A 20,103-nucleotide genomic window follows, 5' to 3' on the forward strand; every position below is an offset into this window, starting at 1 on the left:
TTTTCCAGAGGTTTTATTATATATAAATATATATAATGAAATATATTTTATAATGAAATACATATATTATATATTAATAAATATATTTTTATAATAAAATTTTTTAGAATGGGGAAATTTGACTTTTTCTCAGTTGCATTCAGGAGACTTCCTAATTTAGGCTTCCATCTTCTAATCCCAAATATAAAGATAAATGAAATAAGGAATTAATGTATACATGTGAAAATGTGAATATAAAATCTAAAACAAAATTAGGAATTAGTAGCTGTTGCTTTTTATGGCTCTTAACACAAATAATGCAAGAAATTTATGTTATATATTGAAAAGTTATAAAACTCTATCTTGGTGTATTGAAGCAATTATAATACTAAGTTTTGTTACTTATGATGGTAAAAACACACACACACAGAGTCCAAAGTGATTTCCTCCGTATGCCATCAATAAAAATATACTTAATGGTTTAAGTCATTCAATTTTTTTAAAAAAATTATTTTATTTTATTTTTTTCAAGAAGGAATCTCACTCTGTTGCCCAGGCTGGAGTGCAGTGTTGCCATGATAGCTCACTGCAGTCTCAAATTCCTAGGCTCAAGGAATCCTGCTGCCTCAGTATCCTAAGTAGCAGTGACTACAGGTACAGACCACCAACACACCCAGCTAATTTTTTTTCTTTTTTTCTTTTTCTTTTCTTTTTTTTTGAGATGCAGTCTTGCTATGTTTCTTAGGCTAGTCTTGAAATCCTTGCCTCTAGGTAATCCTCCTGCCTCAGCCTCCAAAAGCGCTAGGATTATAGCTGTGAGCCACTATGCCCAGCAATTCATTGACATTTATAATGTGCTATTTAGATTTCTGCTCTACCATTGACTTACTATTTGACCCTTAGAAAGTTACAGCACCTGTGTGGGTTACCATTTCTTCATCTCATAATGGGATTCATAAATGTACTGATCACATAGGGATGTTGTGAATAAGAAAAGATATAAACAATAAAATACACAGAAAGTACTTAGACTAGAACAAACACCCAGTTAAGTTTTAGCTAAAGCATCATTAATCTTAACAGGAGGCAAAGGTTCTCTGGACACATCACCATACCAGTGTCATGACTCCCATCCGATCCATTTCCCTGGCAGGGCTTCGAGGGGTGAGCTTTGGAGTTGAGTGTCCACTGGGGGGAGATGAACTGGCCAGCGATGAAGCTGTAACAGAGGCAGTAATGGAGGTACCTGGGTGGACCCTTGCCAAATTCAGGCCTTCGAGGCTCACACTAGCCACTCTATTTTCAATTTCTTCAGCACGCAACTCTGTAGATTCTTTTTCTTCCTGAATTAGCCTGAAAGATACAGTTTAATTATGATCCATATATAATTTAATATGGATCCATTATATGCTGCTGTAAGGATCATTGGAATTCACATAATAAATCAGTAGAAACTATTCTTGAACATTTTACATCAAATCTAATTTTTTCATCTTTTTTTTTTCTCTAAATAGTGTAACTTTCAGTAAATTCCAGGGACTTCCTGGCTGCAGTTTAGAAAATTGTTTTCAAATGATACATTTTTTCCTGACAACTTCCAGTTTTACCTTCTTTGTATACTACCACCTGCTAAAACTATTTAAAAATCTTGAACCTAATTAATTTCTACCATTAATCCTAACCTTACATTTGACCTCAGGAACCACTAAAAGAGACTTTAGAAACTCAGCCTTGAGATGGCAAAGGACTAGCAATAGCTTAGAAAAAGTGAAAGATTATAATTACATGTAAATATCCCTCTTAAGATTCAAAGTCATTGAATCTTACCTCCTACCTAATGAAAAAGTTTAAATGATAGTATCTTCAGTAAATGGTCATTCACAATTAGCCAAATAAAACCCTGAGTCTTTTCTTAATATTAATACTTAGCCAAGCCTCCTTTAAATAAGTACCAGAAAAGGTAATAATGTGAAAATATAGTTATATAGATAGATGATGAATACATAAATAATGAAAAAGTAACTTGGAAATAAAACTAGGCCGGGAGTGGTGGCTCACGCCTGTAATCCCAGCACTTTGGGAGGCCGAGATGGGTGGATCATGAGGTCAGGAGTTCGAGACCAGCCTGGCCAATATGGTGAAACCCCGTCTCTACTAAAAATACAAAAATCAGCCAGGCATGGTGGTGCATGCCTGTAATCCCAGCTACTCTGGAGGCTGAGGCAGGAGAATCGCTTGGACCCGGGAGGCAGAATTTGCAGTGAGCCGAGATAGCACCACTGCACTCCAGCCTGGGTGGCAGAGTGAGAAAAAAAAATTATATAAATTATTTATTACAAAGGCACAAATAGGAAAGAGCTTTAGCTAGGTTGTGTAAAAATCCTATTTGAATCCTGAATTAAATCTATACACATTTTGTATGTTGTTATAATGAAACTGTGTACCAGTATAGTTTGATAAGGGGGTCGTAAAATTCTCCTGAGCTATTTTGTTCTTGATTACAAATGGTTTATTGGGATCCCCTCTTATATAGAACCTGTACCTTCAAGTTTATGATCACTTCAAAGTTTTCTTTTTACATATTTAGAATGGAGAATGTAATTTATTTGCTAAATTTATTCGCTAAATTTATTCAATAGGAAATACTTCTCTGGTGTACGTTTACTATGGGAAGTTGAGCTACATTTACTCACCTGTTTTTATATGTTCACCAGCTCTTTGATTATTAACTCACTGCTTGTGTCTTCACTAACTATTCTGTAAATCTTTCAGTTTTTAAGTAGTATGTGTTTGCTGGCCAGGCAGAAAGTACTTTGGTAGTCTACTTACATGTCATTGGAATAAGTGATCTTTGTGATTTTAATAGGCTGTTTAAAAATCTTACAAAGTATGGACTTAAAATCTAATCATATATGTTTCACAAAGATTCATTTTGGTTAAAACATTATGAGGCACATTTACACTTAATTATGATCTTTCACTTAGAAAAAGAACATGAATTCTGTTACTCTTAAAGTTTATTTTCATGAATGCATTTTTTAACTTCACCCCAAGGTCAGAACTCCAAAGAAAGGTTTAATCAAGTAACATAGTACATAGTAACATAGCTTAAAACACATTTGAAAGAAAAAACTATCTTCACCCTCAAAAAATAAAAATGTAAAAAAAAGAAGAAGACATTTTGTACTTTTAAAATACTTAGTAGAAAAATGACTCCTAGAAATTTTTTCTGGTGAGATGTAACATGGTTATGCTGTACGCAGAAATTTTGGTTATTAACTTTAGGTATTCTATAAATTGTACAAGACAGCCAAACCCAGAGGAACAAGTTGGGTAAGAGAGTACATTGAAGTTTAATTTAACAGACAATAGTAGCTAACTATAAAAGCACAGATGAATGAACATTGCTGTGGCAAATGAGTTTGAAGTAATTTGAATCAGTGAGCTGTGAAGACAGAAAACATGCATTTTTTAATGGCTAGATTAGTTTATGAAAGAAGAAAAATCTTAATCACAGAAAAATTCTGGTTGTTATTAGCAGTTCACCTGGTTTGAATCAAGATGACTATTTCTTTTAAATGTGATATAATATCATTTCATGTATTTTTAAAATCTTACAAATAAACAACTATATTAACCTACTGGCCAAGATTGTTACTAGAAATTACTACCCTAATGTTACAAAGCTAAGAGTCACTGAAGAGAAATAGCTTGTTATGGAGGGTGTGTTGATCTCTTTGGTGAAAATAAATATCACAAGAATATAGACTTGATTTCAAACTTAATTTGGTAAATTCGACCATTAGCTGAACAGCCTCAGAAAGTGTTATTCCGTTAATACTTGTTTTACATTATTTTTCTATTTAGAGTAATCAAATATTTATGAAGCACTTTCTAAATATCAAGCGAAATGCTAAGACCTACAAATAAAGGTGAGCAAAGCCAGATACATTTCTTGCTCCTGTATAAAAGTTACAATCTAGTGAAGGTAAAGAACTGAAGGACAGTACAACGTTCCTTGAAGAAGTGATGGAGGAGCTGTCCATGGTGAGTAAGGGTAACATGAGTGAAATGTTAGGGTAGAAGGGTGTGGAATGACAGGAATGTTCCAGAAGAAAGGGATGACACAACAAAAGAAAGAGCATGGAACATCAAGGAACTAGAAAGTAGGCAAGGTAAATGGTTAGAGAATGGTGAGACAGGTGAGGTACTGTAGACCATATTAAAAAGTGTGGTTGGTATCCTAAGAACAATTGAATGGTTAGAAAAAGGGGGATTACATAAACACATTTGTGTGTTTAAAAGTCTTCTCTGGCTGTAGTTAGGTTGGTATATGGAGAACTAGCATACTACAAAGAAACCAGACAGTAATGGTTATTGTCACACAGGTAAAAAACTATTCTAAAGTGCAGTAGGGTGATGATAGGTAATTTGAATAATAGTAGAAGGAAGCCAACTGATTTAGCTAGAGCCAGAAAGAAAAAAGAAAGGCATTGTTCAAAAGACTTAAAACCTGTTCACCCGTTGAAAAAACAAGTTAAGAATGGTTTGTTGATATTCAGAAGAACACAAATCTACCTGACACAATTGGGTTCATCACTGGGGTTAGTCAAGGAAATGACAGAAAAAGCTGATGTCATTGGAATTCAAGAAACCATATATTAAATTAAAATAAAAGTATCAGAGTGCCAACATTTCTCAATATTTGAAATGTTAATTTGTCCAATTTCAATTGTAATGAAAACCATCTATTATTAGGGTAATATATAGCAACAGTACATTTTTTTCATAACTAGTATGAAATAGTTCATATCACCATATGTTTTATTGCCTTTGAAATGAAAATATAATAAAGATATTTGTTAGGCTATAATATTAAATTATGTCTCACAGATATAGTAAGGCTTTTATATTTAAAGAATGCAGATGAATTTGGTCCCCATTTACTTAGAAAATGTTCACACATATGTCCCCAAAATGCTAGGGGATTTTTAATGATCAGCCTGATTTGTTATAAACTTCAGCATTAATATGTGAAAAATGTATTTTCACTGATGTAAGAATATTAATCATAAAAAACTCTATAAGAATTGTGTCTCAGTTTAAGATATGGTAGCAGCCCAACTTCAAACGCAAGTTTTAGGCACCAGTGAATACAATTAAACAGTCACAAGCACTAAGATTAACAATCTGAGGCTGGGTGTGGTAGCTCACACTTGTAATTTCAGTATTTTGGGAGGCCAAGGCAGGAGGATCATTAGAGCCCAGGAGTTCAAGACCACCCTTGGCGAGGGAAACTATGTCTCTACAAAAAATTAAAAAGAAAAAAAAAGACAGGCATGGTGGCACATGCCTATAGTCCCAGCTACTTGGAAGGCTGAGGTGGGAGAATTGCCTGAGACTGGGAGGTTGTGGGCTGCAGTGAGCCAGATCTGAGTTATGGCACACTAGCCTGGGTAGCAGTGTGAGACCCTATTTAAATAAAAAAAAAATCTGAATTTTCATGCAATATATTAATACAGAAATGTAATTTTTATTACTAAGAATAGTAGTAATATGTTTGGTTTATCCCATTTAAAGGCATTAACTTTTATTTTTTCTCAAGTGTTCCAGGCAGAGAAGAGGACTCTATCCTGCTTTCTGCATTTGCTTTGCTATGAACTGAATTTTATCTCCCACCTTCAATTCATAGGTCGAAGCTGTAAAGGCCAAAGTGACTGTATTTGAAAATAGGATCTGGAGGAGGTAATTGAGGTTACATGAGGTCTTCCATAAATCTTTCTTTAGTAAAGGCTCTCAGATCCCTTAAAAGTATTTAAAAATTGGAGTGAAATTAATTTGCTGTTCTGAAAAGTTCAAGATCAAGGTTCCAGCAGGGTTCCGTTTTTGGTAAAGGCTCTCTGTTCCTGGCTCCAGGAAAAGGGAAAGGTGGGTGGGCAGTGCAGGGCAGAAAGAGAGAGAGAGAGAGGCTTAATTCCATAGAATTAATATATTAATGTTCTATCTCTCTCTCCCCCCACTCTCTTTCTGCCTCCCACTGCCTGCCTCACTTTCCCTTTCCCTGGAGCCAGGAAGAGAGCCTTTACCAAAAACTGAACCCTGCTGATACCTTCATCTTGGACTTTCCAGCCTCTAAAACTGTTAATGTTAATAAACTTCCAAGAAACACGCTGTCCCTGATATAAATGGCATAAAATTGACAAAAAGAATGGTAAATTAATTTCACTCCAATGTTCAAATATTTTAAGGAATCTGAATGCACATTAATTTGCATACTATTTGGTACCTTTACTGCAGTATGTAATGTATCTGAAGAATGTACGTGATTACCACACACACTTTCCCTTTAAGTAGTAAATTTTAATTTAAAAAGTGCTTTAAAATTCACTGGAGAAAGTTTTGCCTTTAACTTATTCTTCTGTATTGTCACTGATGTCATTAATCTTATATGTTTCATGTATGTTCCTTACAAAGGCTGTCCTAATATTATAAAGGAGATATACAATATCCTGGGAATCTTCTGAAAATACACATTCTGATTCAGTGTGTACGGGGTGAGGTCTGAGATTCTGCAGATCTATTAAGCTCCCAGTTAATGCTAATGCTTCTGATCTAGTAATTACATTTTTAGTACAGTATCAAGGTCTTCTAATTTCTTGAAATCATCAGTACTAATTGAAGTTACCTGATTTCTTTGTTGATGGCATCCAATTGTTCCTGAAGCATCATGGCTAGCGTCTGGGCATCGGAATGACCACTTGGAGAGAGAAGATCCATTGAGCTAAAAATTGTTTCTCTGTCATCATCATCAATATCAGACATTTCAGTGTCACTTTCAAAAGGGTGGCTGCTTAGTACTCCAATCTGTTGAGTTCTATTCCACTCGTGATCCCCAAGAGATTTCACCTGAATGGTGAATGAAAAAATGCAGAATATTTATCATATTGCTCATTTTCAAAGCATTAATCTCAAAGACAGCAACAACAACAACAGGCATGCTTTTACAACTGACCTTGCAAAAACTGAACCAATTATTAACATTTTAATTTATTTGCTTCCATAAAATAGTTCCTTGACATCTTAAGTAATGTGAGGGATTGTCAGTATAAATATCAAGATTTTAGTAGAAATAAAGATGATAAACTTCTATATGATTTATAGTTCAATCATATTCCAAGGTAACAATTACTTTAAAGCATGTATTTGTAATACTTTTCCTTATTTCCAAATATAACAATCTATTTATTTGTACTTAAGCACTCACGACTTAAACTAATTAGTCTTCCTATATTTTCTTATTATAAGCTCAGACCACAAATATTATCACATAAGAAATTACACAGGAATTCTCTTCACAACATTTATTTACATCGATTCTAACAAAATATTATTTAAAATATTGCAAAATGATGTACAGGTATACTCCACAGAGATTTCAGGGTTAGTTCCAGCCCACCCTGATAAAGTGAATATCACATTAGAGTCACACAAATTTATTGGTTTCCCAATGAATATGAAAGTTATGCCCATTCTCTACTGAAGTCTATTAAGTGTATAATTGCACTGTGTCTAAAAAATGAACATACCTTCATTAAAAATACTTTATAGCTAAAAAATGCTAATGATCATCTGAGCCTTCAGTGAGTTTTAATCTTTTTGCTGGTGGAAGGTCTTGCCTTGATGCTGATGGCTGCTGACTGATAAGGGTAATGGTTACTGAAGGTTGGGTGGCTGTGACAATTTTTAAACATAAGACAACAATGAAGTTTGCCACATTGATTGACTCTTTCTTTCATGAAAGATTTCTCTGTAGCATGGAATGAAGTTTGATAGCATTTAACCCACAGTAGAACTTCTTTCAAAATCGGAATCAATCCTCTCACACCCTGAAACTGTCTTATCAACTGTGTAATCTAATATGTTATATCCTTTGTTGTCATTTTAACAATGTTCACCAAGAGTAGTTTCCATCTTCACTGGGAGTAGATTCCATCTCAAGAAACCACTTTCTGTTCATTCATAAAAAGTAAATCCTCATCTGTTCAAGTTTTATCATGAGATTGCAGCAATTTAGTTTCGTTTTCAGGCTCTACTTCTAATTCTAGTTCTCTTGTTATTTTCACCACATTTGCAGTTACTTCCTCCACAGAAGTATTGAGCCCTTCAAAGTCATCCATGAGAGTTAAAATCAATGTCTTCTTAACTCTTATTAAGGTTGATTTTTTTTTTTTTTGAGAGGGAGTCTTGCTCTGTTGCCCAGGCTGGAGGGCAGTGGCTTGATCTCAGCTCACTGCAACCTCTGCCGCCCGAGCTCAAGCTATTCTCATGCCTCAGCCTCCAGAGTAGCTAGGAATGCAGAGGTGCACCACCACACCCAGCTAATTTTTGTACTTTTAGTAGAGATGAGATTTCACCATGTTGGCCAGGCTGGTCTCGAGCTCCTGACTTCAGGTGATCACCTGCCTCAGCCTCTCAAAGTGCTGGGATTACAGGTGTGAGCCATTGAACCTGATCAAGGTTGATGTTTTGACCTTCTCCCATGAGTCATAAATGTTCTTAATGGCGTCTAGAATGATGAATCATTTCCAGAATGTTTTCAATTGGCGTTGCCCCAATCCATCAGAGGAGTCACTACCTATGGCAGTTATAGCCCTATGAAATGTATTTCTTAAGTTATAATACTTGAAAGCCAAAATTACTCCTTTATCCATGGGCTACACAATGAATGTTGTGTTAGCAGGCACGAAAAAAACAATCTCTTTGAGCATCTCTGTCAGAGCTCTTGGGTGGCCAGGTGCATTGTTAATAAGTAGTAATATTTTGAAAGGAGTATGTTTTTCTGAGCAGTAAGTCTCAAATCTGTGTTTAAAATATTCAGTAAACCATGCTGTAAACAAATGTGCTGTCATCTAGGCTTTGTTGTTCCATTCATAGAGCACAGGTAGAGGAGATTTAGCAGAATTCTTGAAGGCCCTAGGATTTTCAGCATAGTGAATGAGCATTGGCTTCAACTTACAGTCACTAGCTGCATTCATTCACCCCTGTCCTCTGAGTCTTTGAAGCCAGTCATTTACTTTTCTTCTCTAGATATGAAAGTCCTAGCTGGCATCTTCTTCCAATGGAAGGTGGTTTCATCTACATTGAAAACCCATCGTTTAGTGTAGTCATCCTCATGAATTATCATAGCTAGATCTTCTGAATAACTTGTAACAGCTTCTCCATCAGCCCTTGTTGCTTCACCTTGCACTTTTATGTTGTGAAGATGGCTTCCTTCCTTAAACTTTATGAATTGAACAACCCTCTGCTAGCTTCAAAGTTTTCTTCTGCAGCTTCCTCACGTCTCTCAGTCTTCATATAAATGAGGAGAGTTAGGGTCTTGCTCTGGATTATGCTTTGGTTTAAGGGAATGTTGTGCATGCTTTGATTGTTTATCACTAAATGATCAAATTTATGTAGACCACTAAAACGTTCTCCATACCAGCAGTAAGGCTGTTTTGTTTTCTTACTTGCGTGTTGTTTCTTATTTTCCTTCAGGAACTTTTCCTTTGTAGTCACAACTTGGCTGTTTGATGCCAGAGGCCTAGCTTTTGGCTTAACTCAGCTTTTGACATGTCTTCCTCACTAACTTTAATTGTTGCTAGCTTTTGACTTAGTGAGAGATGTGCAACTCTTCCTTTCACTTGAACACTTAAGGCTATTGTAGGGTTATTAATTGACCTACTTTCAATATTGTTGTGTCCTGGGGAATACAAAGGCCCAAAGAAAGGGAAAGCAGTGGGAAATGGCTGTTGGAGCAGAAGCACACACAACATATAGATTAACTTCACTATCTTATATTGGCATGGTTCGTGGTGTGCCCAAATGATTACAATAGTGACATCAAAGATCACTGTTCACAGATCACCATAACAGATATAATAATAATAATAAAAGTTTGAAATATTTCGAGAACTGGTAGGTGCAGTGGCTCACGCTTATAATCCCAGCACTTTGGGAGGCTGAGGTGGGCAGATCACTTGAGCACAGGAGTTTGAGATCAACCTGGGCAAGATGGTGAAATCCCATCACTACAAAAAATACAAAAATTAGCTGGGCATAGTGGTGCCCGCTTGTGGTCCCAGCTACTTGGGAGGCTGAGATGGGAGGATTGCTTGAGCTCAGGAATTCAAGGCTGCAATGAGCCATGATCGTGCCACTGCACTCCAGCCTGGGTGACAGAATAATACCCTGTCTCAAAAAAAAAATATTGTGAAAATTGCCAAAATATGAGACAGATAAAGGGAGTGAGCACATGCATTGAAAAACTAGCATCCATAGACTTGCTTGAGGCACGGTTATCAGGAACCTTCAATTTGTAAAAAACTGACAAACAAACAAACATAATGCTTGTGAAACACAATAAAGCAAAGCACAGTAAAACAAAGTATACCTGTAATTTTTAAGCCCAAGGCATGCTAATTTACATGGTTATGTTTTTTAAATGGATACTAGAAATCTTCCATTTGAAGTAAGCAATTGACCAGTGTTTTTCAAGCTGTTATCTGAATATATGAGGAGGCTGAGCATAAAAGCCAGATCCTAGATCTCTTTTATTCTGCTTTTTAAAAAATTGGTTTTTATTTTTGTGATCATATAAAATGATTTCTATGGAAGACCACATGATACTTCCCTGAGCATTGAGTTAAGAATTGAGAACCAGAATTAGTATTTGTGTTACAATTTGTTTTGGTATCAAGTAGCACTAATTAATTTGTCACATAATAATGAGAAAAGAATTGAGATTAACTTAATTTAGTCTTCATTTGCTCATTTATTTATTCATGTATTCAACAGATATTGAATGCCTACTATGATGGATTAATACATGCCATACTGGTGCCAGTTCAAACCCAAAAGTCATCAAGGGCCTGTGTACAAATATGGACAAATGGATTATATAGTATTTGGGGTGCATAAAAGTGGTTGAAAGAATAAACTATGCTTAGGCACCAAAGGACTATTTTACTTCTCTATAAAATACAACTACATTATTCAACAAACAGCTTGCAAATTTTAAATTAAGTTATTGACTGAATGGAAGGCTAGCACTGCCCCTTATCATTAATAGTTCTTTATGAACACAAGGAATAGGCTATGTACATTTTCTTCAAAGTGTTTTTAAAATACCAATTTTAATTAAGTTAATTTGAATGAACAACATGAATGCCATTGCTCAAGTGCCCAAGAAAATCAAAAGACTACATGTTTGGCAATGTAGTATAATAGTTAATATTACACTACTAATAGTATTGGAAACTACACAAATATAGGCCCAAGTTTTGACTCCATTACTTTGCTACCTGTGCAATGTTGAACATTTAACTTTTCTGAGCCTCAGTGTTTTTATGTCTGAACTTAGTATACAAGTAGTACCCACTTCATAATGTTATATGAATAAATACACGGGAAATGCTTATTCAACTTTGGGCCCATAGTCGGGGCTTTATGTTACTTACAGTTTTTTTTTAAAATGTCATACTCTGTGTTTCAAATTAATAAAAATGCTAGCATTTTCTAATTATCTCAGTGTTAAAATTCTATCAAAAATGAAATTATCTATTTAAATAAAACTAGAGAAGAGTTGAAGTTAAAAGATTAACCTTTGGCTCATCTCTTCGCACACCCATGCGGCCTCTCCTTGGTCTTCTTATTACTTTAGTTGTTCTGTAATCAGACTGGCTGTCCACTAGGGATCCCACTGAGTACCGCAACTCAGCTGAGGTGTCTAGATGAGTTCTGGAAAAAAGGAAAAATATAAAATAATCCAATCTCAAAAATTAAACTTACCAGGAAATTACTATCTGCTGTTTTACTGGCAATAAAGCAGAAATCCTCAAGGAAATAAACCTCAAGAAAGATAACCGATAAATTGTCATGAATCTCTGAGGCCTCTTTAGAGACTTATGTCAGAAGCTGCAGTCTTAGGTCCATTCCTGAAGGTCAAGTGCACTTTCTTCTTTTAGAATATACAGTGCTTATAACCTTTCTGTTTATTATCATTTTCAAATGCAGTAGTAAAATGAATCATAATAAGACTGATAATCAAAATCCATTAGGTTAAATTCTGGCAATTTAGTTTGAGCTCTTTTGTGTATATCACAGTATGTGCTATTGATTACTGTATTTGTTTTAAATATTTCTTATACATCTAGCTAAAAATGTCTGAAATTTGAGGGTCCCAGAACTTTTCCAATCTTAAAATTTTTGGAGAAATTTATTCACATTGTCTATTTTTCACATTCTATTTTTCAATTTAGAGAATCAACAAAATGCTTAAATTTAGATGGACCCAAGGCTTATGGTCTTATTTTTATAAAAGAAAATAGGATATACTACCAAAAGGATTTTTTAAGTTTTTAATAAGACATTGTTTCAAAAGGATGAAGAAAAATCTTTTCATAAGCACATTTGATTCTTAAATCTGCTTAAAGATGAAAGAGTCGGAAAATTTTAGTTGGAAAGTATCATTACACTAGTTTTCAATAAACATGGTAATAAAGTACCCTATAATCAAAGTGCAGAAAAGGCTTCTCCAGGCATATTACTTATATGTAGATTTATAGCAAATTCATTTTATTGTTACAATAATGATGATAATAACAGTGACATAATGCTGTCCTATAAAATGAAATAACAGATCTATCATCAGTAGGAAATATACTTAAAGCTCTTAGTTCTATTGAATTTGAGGCTCCTGCTGATTGACTATACTCTCTTTTTCAGTTATTCTTGTGAACAAAGACAAGCACTTCCAAATATCTGGTAACATTAAAAAGGGGAGGTGAGGTTTGGGTGTTTGCAACAGCGGAAGACACTAACTTAAGAAAGTTCTTATTTTGCCAAATGGGGCATTAGAACAAATGAACTAAAACATTTTCCATCAAATAGGTGACAGCTATTGTTTTTGTAGCAATGTATTTGAGACTTAATCAAGTAAACAGGTTTTATCATGGATAAGTTACATTTAAAAAAAAACAACTAGGCCATATTCATAAAGGACACAACTCTGTCTTTATCTCTTGGGCAGAGGCTCTAAGTTTCATGAAGAACAAAGATCAGATTTTAGTCACCTTCCTATGTCCAGGAAGGCATTCCTAGCATATAATAAGCACTTCATAAATATCTGGCAAGATGATAAATAAAAGAAATGATTATAAGACAGGCTTAAACTGTCTTGTTGTGATCAGTCTGGGTTCCTTTTTCCTGTGGCTGCTTACCTTAATGTCCCTTTAGGCATCAGGGTGAAGTTTCTAACATTATAACTCATCATCCTAGGAGCATTGTTTTCTTGTTGATTTATTTCACAGCTCCAGATAATTTATTTTTAAAAAAAAGCAAAACACAGATCTAATCATATCAATTTCCTGCTTAAAATTATTCAATGTCCTTAAAGGCCCTCTATAACTTGGGCCTTTGCCACTTTCCAGTTTCATTTTAAGGTACTCTCTGCCTAGCTTTTCATACAGCTGTACTGACTTTCTTTCAATTCCAGTAACTCACACTTTTCATTTCTTTGAACATGCTTTTGTTTTTGTTTGTTTGTTTGTGTTCTCCTGAAAACAGTCTCAACACATGTGGTTAACAGTTTTAAGGTCTCAGTTTAAAAGTGCTATTGCCATCTACCCTTCTAGCTTCTAGTATTCTTTTTTATTGTACCAGTCCTCAAACTCATCTCTCTCCTCTTTTTTCCAGTTCTCTGAGCTAGTTCTCTAAGAGGAGAAAACAGGCAATATTATCATACTAGTTCAATTTTTAAATCATTCTAGGTGTTCAGTATTTTGAAAGGCTTTTGGAAGGTCTAAGTAAGTCACAAAATAGGCATCAGTTCCTTCAAGCAATGAACCCTGTAGCTTCTCCTCCTGAATCTCCTGTGACTCTTGCATGTAATCTCATTAAAGAACTTGCATAAATAAGCCAGGTAAGAATTTTTTTAGAGAAAACCTATTACCCATCGCTCTGCTTCCTGGAGTGTTCTCTGTTGTCCTTTCCAATTACCCAGAGTCTATCTTTTTTCAGAGTTGAGCCAAATCAAGCCCTTTCTAGTCACTCTGGAACTCATTTTACTTTCTTCTTAGATGAGATATTAAGAGAGAAGAGTGGTCACTGATATTCACTCACCTTAGCTTATCTCTCCTCACCTCCCCACCTATTAGATCAAAACTTAGTAGACTGAGTTCTCATGCACCTCCTATTTCCATTATTGTTTTTACGAAATTACTTGTCCTCAGAAGCATGAATGTTCTATAAATAATTGTTGTTTAATAAATATTCAGTTATCCTGTAACTTATTATAATAAGTTCTATCTGTTTAGCTAGCTTACCTTAATTATTTCTATAATACTTTATACTTGTGATATGATTTACTATACATATAATCCCTACTGCTTACTTGTCTTATTTTATCTGCAAACCAAGCCTGTGATATAATCAGAAAAATATCATTTATGCATATTTAGGTACAAATATGTATTTATTTAGAATGTTATTAAGGAAAACAGGTTTCCAAAATGAAGCAGCTTGTAATTATCTGTGAGTCCTAGGAATGTGGATTGTCTTATTCTTGGTCTAGGGTTCCTTCCACTACAATCTGTTGATCAAAGAATAATTGTTCTATATAGGCCAAATCATCCTTCATTGTAGATACATGTCACATTGTTAGGCTGCCCATAATGACTCAGTGCAGTGATAGACTTTTAGACAACACTTTGAAACTCTGTATTTTGAGACATAAGGTCAATAAAACAAGGAAATGGCCATTTATTCTTAATCAAATATATTTAATCTATTGATTTGATAATGCTTATTCTATGCATTGACTCCCTTGATATTTTACCAGTTCTTCTCCTTCTCCTTCTCCACCATCCTCATTATAATCATCATAACCATGTGAACACATAACATTGAAATAATAATTTCAGTTCACATGTAAAAATCAGAATCTTAAAAATGTGAAAAATACGAATGATTTTCTCAATTAATGACTTACATATGTAAAAGTTCTTTGAGTGTTTTTATGCCTGCCGAACTTTTTCTCATATACAATTGAGTATGGAAGTACTTAAAATATTAAATATTGTTTTTCCTTACATTTATATTGAAAAGAATTTAAGACACTTCAGGATTTTTTCAATTTGAATTTTTATTTGAGCATCTGAAAAATGCTTTACCAGATATTCATTTATTCATTCTATAATATATCTTGAGAGCATACTATATGCAAGATAGTTTTTTAGGTGTTGAGATTATGGTAGTTATCAAAACAAATACAAACCCGTCCTCTGGTGGAGTTAACTTTCTAAAGATGAACATAACACCCAGAAAGATGAGCTTCTACTAAAAGCCTATGGTAGTGGAAAGTTTCAAACGGCTGCTATTATTCTGTGTTGCCTAGTAAATAAGTGACTAAATGAGTGAGTCCTTCTAGGGTTTCTAACAACTTTAAATAAAACATCTCAAACACAAAAGGAAATTATGTGTGAATTATTAACATATAGATCTATCTATCTATGTACCTATGTATCTATCTATCTATCTGTCTATCTATCTATCTATCTATGATCTATCAAGTAAGCTGCCATCCATTGCTTCTTTTTCTTAAGATGAGATAGTGAATCAAAGTAGATGAGTATGGCTAAATTTATTTGAAGTTTTTGTTTTCTTTTCTTTTATCTGATTCATTTCTCTTTTCCTCTTCTTTTTTTTGCAATTACTTTACCGAAATAGGTAGATGCTAAGTGACCATAATCAATAATATTTGTTTAGTCACATAAGCATTGAACATATTTCTGCATGTTTCTACACTGAACACATATAGAAAATTTTATGTCGAATTCAATTTCTGTATTGAACACATATAAAGAGAAGGGCTGACACCTCTTCTTGAATGAGATGCAATCTCCCTGTACACAGTTCAATTTCTTCAATTAAGAATCTTTTAATATATTTATATATATAATGAAATGCAGAATACAAAAGGTAACATTTTAATTTTTTATTGATTATCTACAGAAATAATCTCTAAGTTAAAAAGTTATTTTTGAATGTAAAAACTGTAAATCAGTGAAGAGTCAAAACATGATAATGACTAGTGAGCAATAGGAAGTACTGATTTATTTTAGTTGAGGACATATGAAACCATAAGGGAATTCATGTTGATTTTCAGTGAATTATAGATAAGTTTTTAGTTTAATGTTACCTTGGTATTGTGGGTTCAATTAAAGAGCCAGTTCTCATTTTCAATTGGTCAAGTTCAGATCTCAGCTTTTCAATTTCTTCTGCTAATCTTTCCTAAAAAATCAAAACAGTGTTACTCAGGTGCCAGTAATATCAGCAAGCAATTATGATAAATGAGTCTTAATGATTTTTTTAAAAAGGAAAAACTGAGGATATATTTTTATTAAATGTTATTACACATAATAATAAAGCACGCCAAAATTTTCCCCTTGTAATAAAAAATGTGGATAGCAGAAATTAATAAAAATTTATCTACAATCTCTGGCATTCACTAATCCTGAATATTTGAAAATTCATGGGAATATTAAAATTATGACTAGCTATGTAGACGTCACTTAAAAATGCAGAGTAGAAATCATATGCAGTTTTGAAAATAAAGAAAATGTCTTATTTATGCAGTAAATGAAGAATTTTCATTATTCTATGAGGGTTAAAGGACATATGGGTGAAGGAAAAAGATGATCGGATTGAAAGAAAAAGGAAAGTAAACTCTCTGGCTTTTACTCTGCATGAGATAGGCAACAATTGGAGGATTTTTTAAAAAATATTAATTAATTAATTAATTTATTTATTTATTTAAAGACAGGGCCTCACTCTGTCACTGAGGCTGGAGTGCACCTTAAAAAGTAAAGTTAATAACCAATTAGCTTGATATTGTCACAATTATTTGTACTTAATGATAATTTTCTCAAATTGGCATTATAGGTTCTGGTCTATAAATTTATGAAGATAGGGGTTGTCTTAGAGCTTTAATTAACTGCTCATGTAAGCATTCAATTTGGTTTTAATGATTATAACTGTTATATTGTTTTACAGGTCTAAATGTATCATTCTAGATTTTTCTATTACTGTTTTTCCCCTTCCCAGTGGCCAGTGCTTGATATTTTACTTTACTCAAACTTTTCTCACCACATTTTTTTTTGTCAATGTGGCCTTTGCAATGTTTCTCTTTTCTGTTCTTTTTATTCTCACTACGTCACTACCATCCTACTCTAAGCCCTTTTTATCTTTTTCCTGAATGATTTTTACCAGCTTCAGTCTCTTTCCTACACATTTCTCTGCTAGACATATAATTTCAAAACACATGTACAATAAACTAATGTGTTGCTTTAAAATGTTCAATAGTTTCTTATTGATTTGTAAATATCTTTGTTCATTATTTTCACAAAAGTGCGCTGAGTACCTCTTGTGTGTCAGGCACCTGAGATACAGTAGTGAGCTGACAAATGTCTTGCCCTCATGCAATTTAGAATTTAGTAGAAAAGATGAATAATAAACAAGAAGTAATATAGAAATATAGCATGTTGTTAGAAAGGAGAAAACAGGGGAGTCATGGAAGGGTTTTTCAATAAAGTGATACTTGGACAATGACCTAAATAAAGGAAAAATTAAAAAATGAGACTCTTAGGAAAAGGCATGGCAGATAAAAGCAACAACACGTGCATACGCCTCTTAGTGGAAATGGAGTAGAAGGTAAGGAGTCCAGTGTGGCTGGATTGCAGAGGTTAAATTGACAAATAGAGGATACTTTTTTAAAGTATGATTGCAGAACTCAGGAATGGTAGTCCTAAAAGAGGTTGTAAACCACTTCAAACTCTGGCTTTTACTCTGCATGAGATAGGCAACAATTGAAGGATTTTAAAAAATTCTTTTATTTATGTATTTATTTATTTAAAGACAGGGTCTCACTTTGCCACTGAAACTGGAGTGCAGTTATGTGATCACAGTTCATTGCAGTCTTGAACTCCTGGGCTCAAGTAATCCTCTTGCCTCTGCCTTCCAAGTAGTTAGGAGGACTACAGGTGTGCACCACTGCACCTGGCTAATTTGTTTTTAATTTTTACTTTCGTAAAGATGGGGTCTTGCTATGTTTCCTGGATTTTCTAGCAGAGAAGTGGCATGATCATTCCAATGGCTGTGAAATAGATTGTCAAGTTGAATTGGGAGTCAGAAAAGAGAGGAAATTTTGAGGCAAGAGAGTAATGGTTTGGACAAGAATGGTGTTAGGGTAAGAGTGGCTATATTTTGGCTGTATCGTGAGAGTAGAAATAAGAGGATTTGATATTGGACTAGATGTGGGATATGAAACAAACATAGGGGTCAAGACTAAGTCCAAGTTTTTTAGCCTGAGTAACTGAAAGAAAGAAAGAAATTGTAATTATGATTGACTGAGAAGACTGCTGGTGTGTTAGGTTAGATGGTGGTGGTGTTTGATGTGTGGGAGTGGGGTGAGAATAGATTGGCATGTTACATTTGAGGTACCTAGGTGTCCAAATGGAGATATTGAGTTGGCAATAGAATATATAAACTCTCTCAGGGAAGAGGACCCAGTAGGTAATCTAAATTTGGATGTGCTCAATTTATAGATGGTATTTAAATCCAGGAGATCAGATGAAGTCACTAGGGGTGAATCAGAGAGAAGAAAGGAAAGCTACCTAGAAACTTCAAATTGTAGAGATAAAGATGGAAAGGGAAACACTGAGAAAAGAGTTTGAGCCTACAGAGGGTTTTGCTGATAATGGACTGTGAGTACAGTTAGTTTAGTGGAAATTTGAGGAATTATAGAAGATGTGGTCAGATTAGTGAATGTGCCCATCTAAATGGGATGATAGTTCAGACATGAGATATGATCTGGGATTTACTCTCTCTGGAGACTGACATAAGCAAGGATGCAAAGCATGGCATGATTAGTACTCTTGGTTGCTTAGGCAGATTGTTGGAGTTACAAGGCTTTGGTAGGTGGTGGGGGAGTGGGTTCTGGGGATATTGCCAGGAGCACACAGAGCTTTGGATAACATAACATGCATAACAGCATCACGTCCAAAATTCACAATCTGCTCAAAAACTACTTCTTTAAATACATACCAGTCACAGTAAACTTCTGATGATTCATCAAATCAATCATCTTGATTTTCTTTGTGCCGTTGCAGAGGATTCATCCTCTACTTAGAATGCTCTACCTTTATTAAGATCATATATGTCTTTAAGAGGCTACTAAAAATGTAATCTCTGTGTTGTCTTTGTGAACTACGTCAGAAAGAATCAGATACTATATTCTAGGCCCCACATTACATTGTTCTAAAGACCTATCTTTCAGGAGATTGTGGACACCTTGACTGTAGAATTAGTTATTTTTAATTGCTTCATAATACGCAGCATCCAGTAGGGTTAAATGTATAATTGTTCTCTTTCCTTTATTCTTCATCTTTTCCAATACCTTCTATATCCCATACTATCCCTCCCTCCCTTCCTTCCTTCCTTCCTTCCCTCCCTCCCTCCCTCCCTCTTCCCTTTCCTTCCCTTCCCTTCCCTCCCTTCTTTCTTCCCCCTCTCCCTTCTTTCCTTCATTCTTTTTCCCTTCCTTCTCTCTCTCCATTTCTTCTATCTTTTCTCAACATACAGTTATAGATCACTTCTTAAGTTAGCAATCCTATCTTCTTTAAAAAAATAAGATAAAATTGCTAACAATAACTTTAAAGGCTAATGAAGAAGGAAAATACTATTAGCAATTACCATTAAAATTTCACAATCTGCCCTTAGTTTCCTCTTCTACCACATACTCTACAACAGGAATAATTGATTCCAGCCAAATAGTTGTGCCTATTATTTAAAATGTCACACTCATTACCCATCCCCTCACCCCACCAAGCACCTGTGATCATGCCACATGCACTATGTTTGAAAGCCTGGGGTCAGAGTCCTACTTTCCCTTAAATCTTCAGTCAAGTCCCTCCTTCCTGAAGTCTTCTTCACAGCAGCAATATATCATGGTCTTTCCTACCTGTAGCTCTTACTGCCTACTTCACTAATTTGGCACTTGGCATCTGCTACCCTGCATCCTCATTGGTTTGT

The 20,103-nt window shown here is 34.6% G+C and overlaps 1 protein-coding gene across 30 annotated transcripts in view; it reads right to left on the minus strand.

The window, feature by feature from the left end:
* Positions 1-20,103, minus strand: part of PPFIA2 (PTPRF interacting protein alpha 2) — a 502,911-nt gene that overhangs the window by 87,885 nt on the left and 394,923 nt on the right. For all 30 annotated transcript variants that reach the window (XM_055095939.2, XM_034936291.3, XM_034936292.3 and 27 more), the window contains 4 exons: positions 16,214-16,305; positions 11,619-11,754; positions 6,665-6,885; positions 1,095-1,332 (listed from right to left, as the gene is read on the minus strand). In XM_055095939.2, coding sequence (XP_054951914.1) covers positions 1,095-1,332; positions 6,665-6,885; positions 11,619-11,754; positions 16,214-16,305 — 687 coding nt within the window. The remainder of the gene's footprint in view (positions 1-1,094; positions 1,333-6,664; positions 6,886-11,618; positions 11,755-16,213; positions 16,306-20,103) is intronic.

The sequence above is a fragment of the Pan paniscus genome, chromosome 10 (assembly GCF_029289425.2).
Source record: "Pan paniscus chromosome 10, NHGRI_mPanPan1-v2.0_pri, whole genome shotgun sequence".
Classification (NCBI taxonomy): Eukaryota; Metazoa; Chordata; class Mammalia; order Primates; family Hominidae; genus Pan; species Pan paniscus.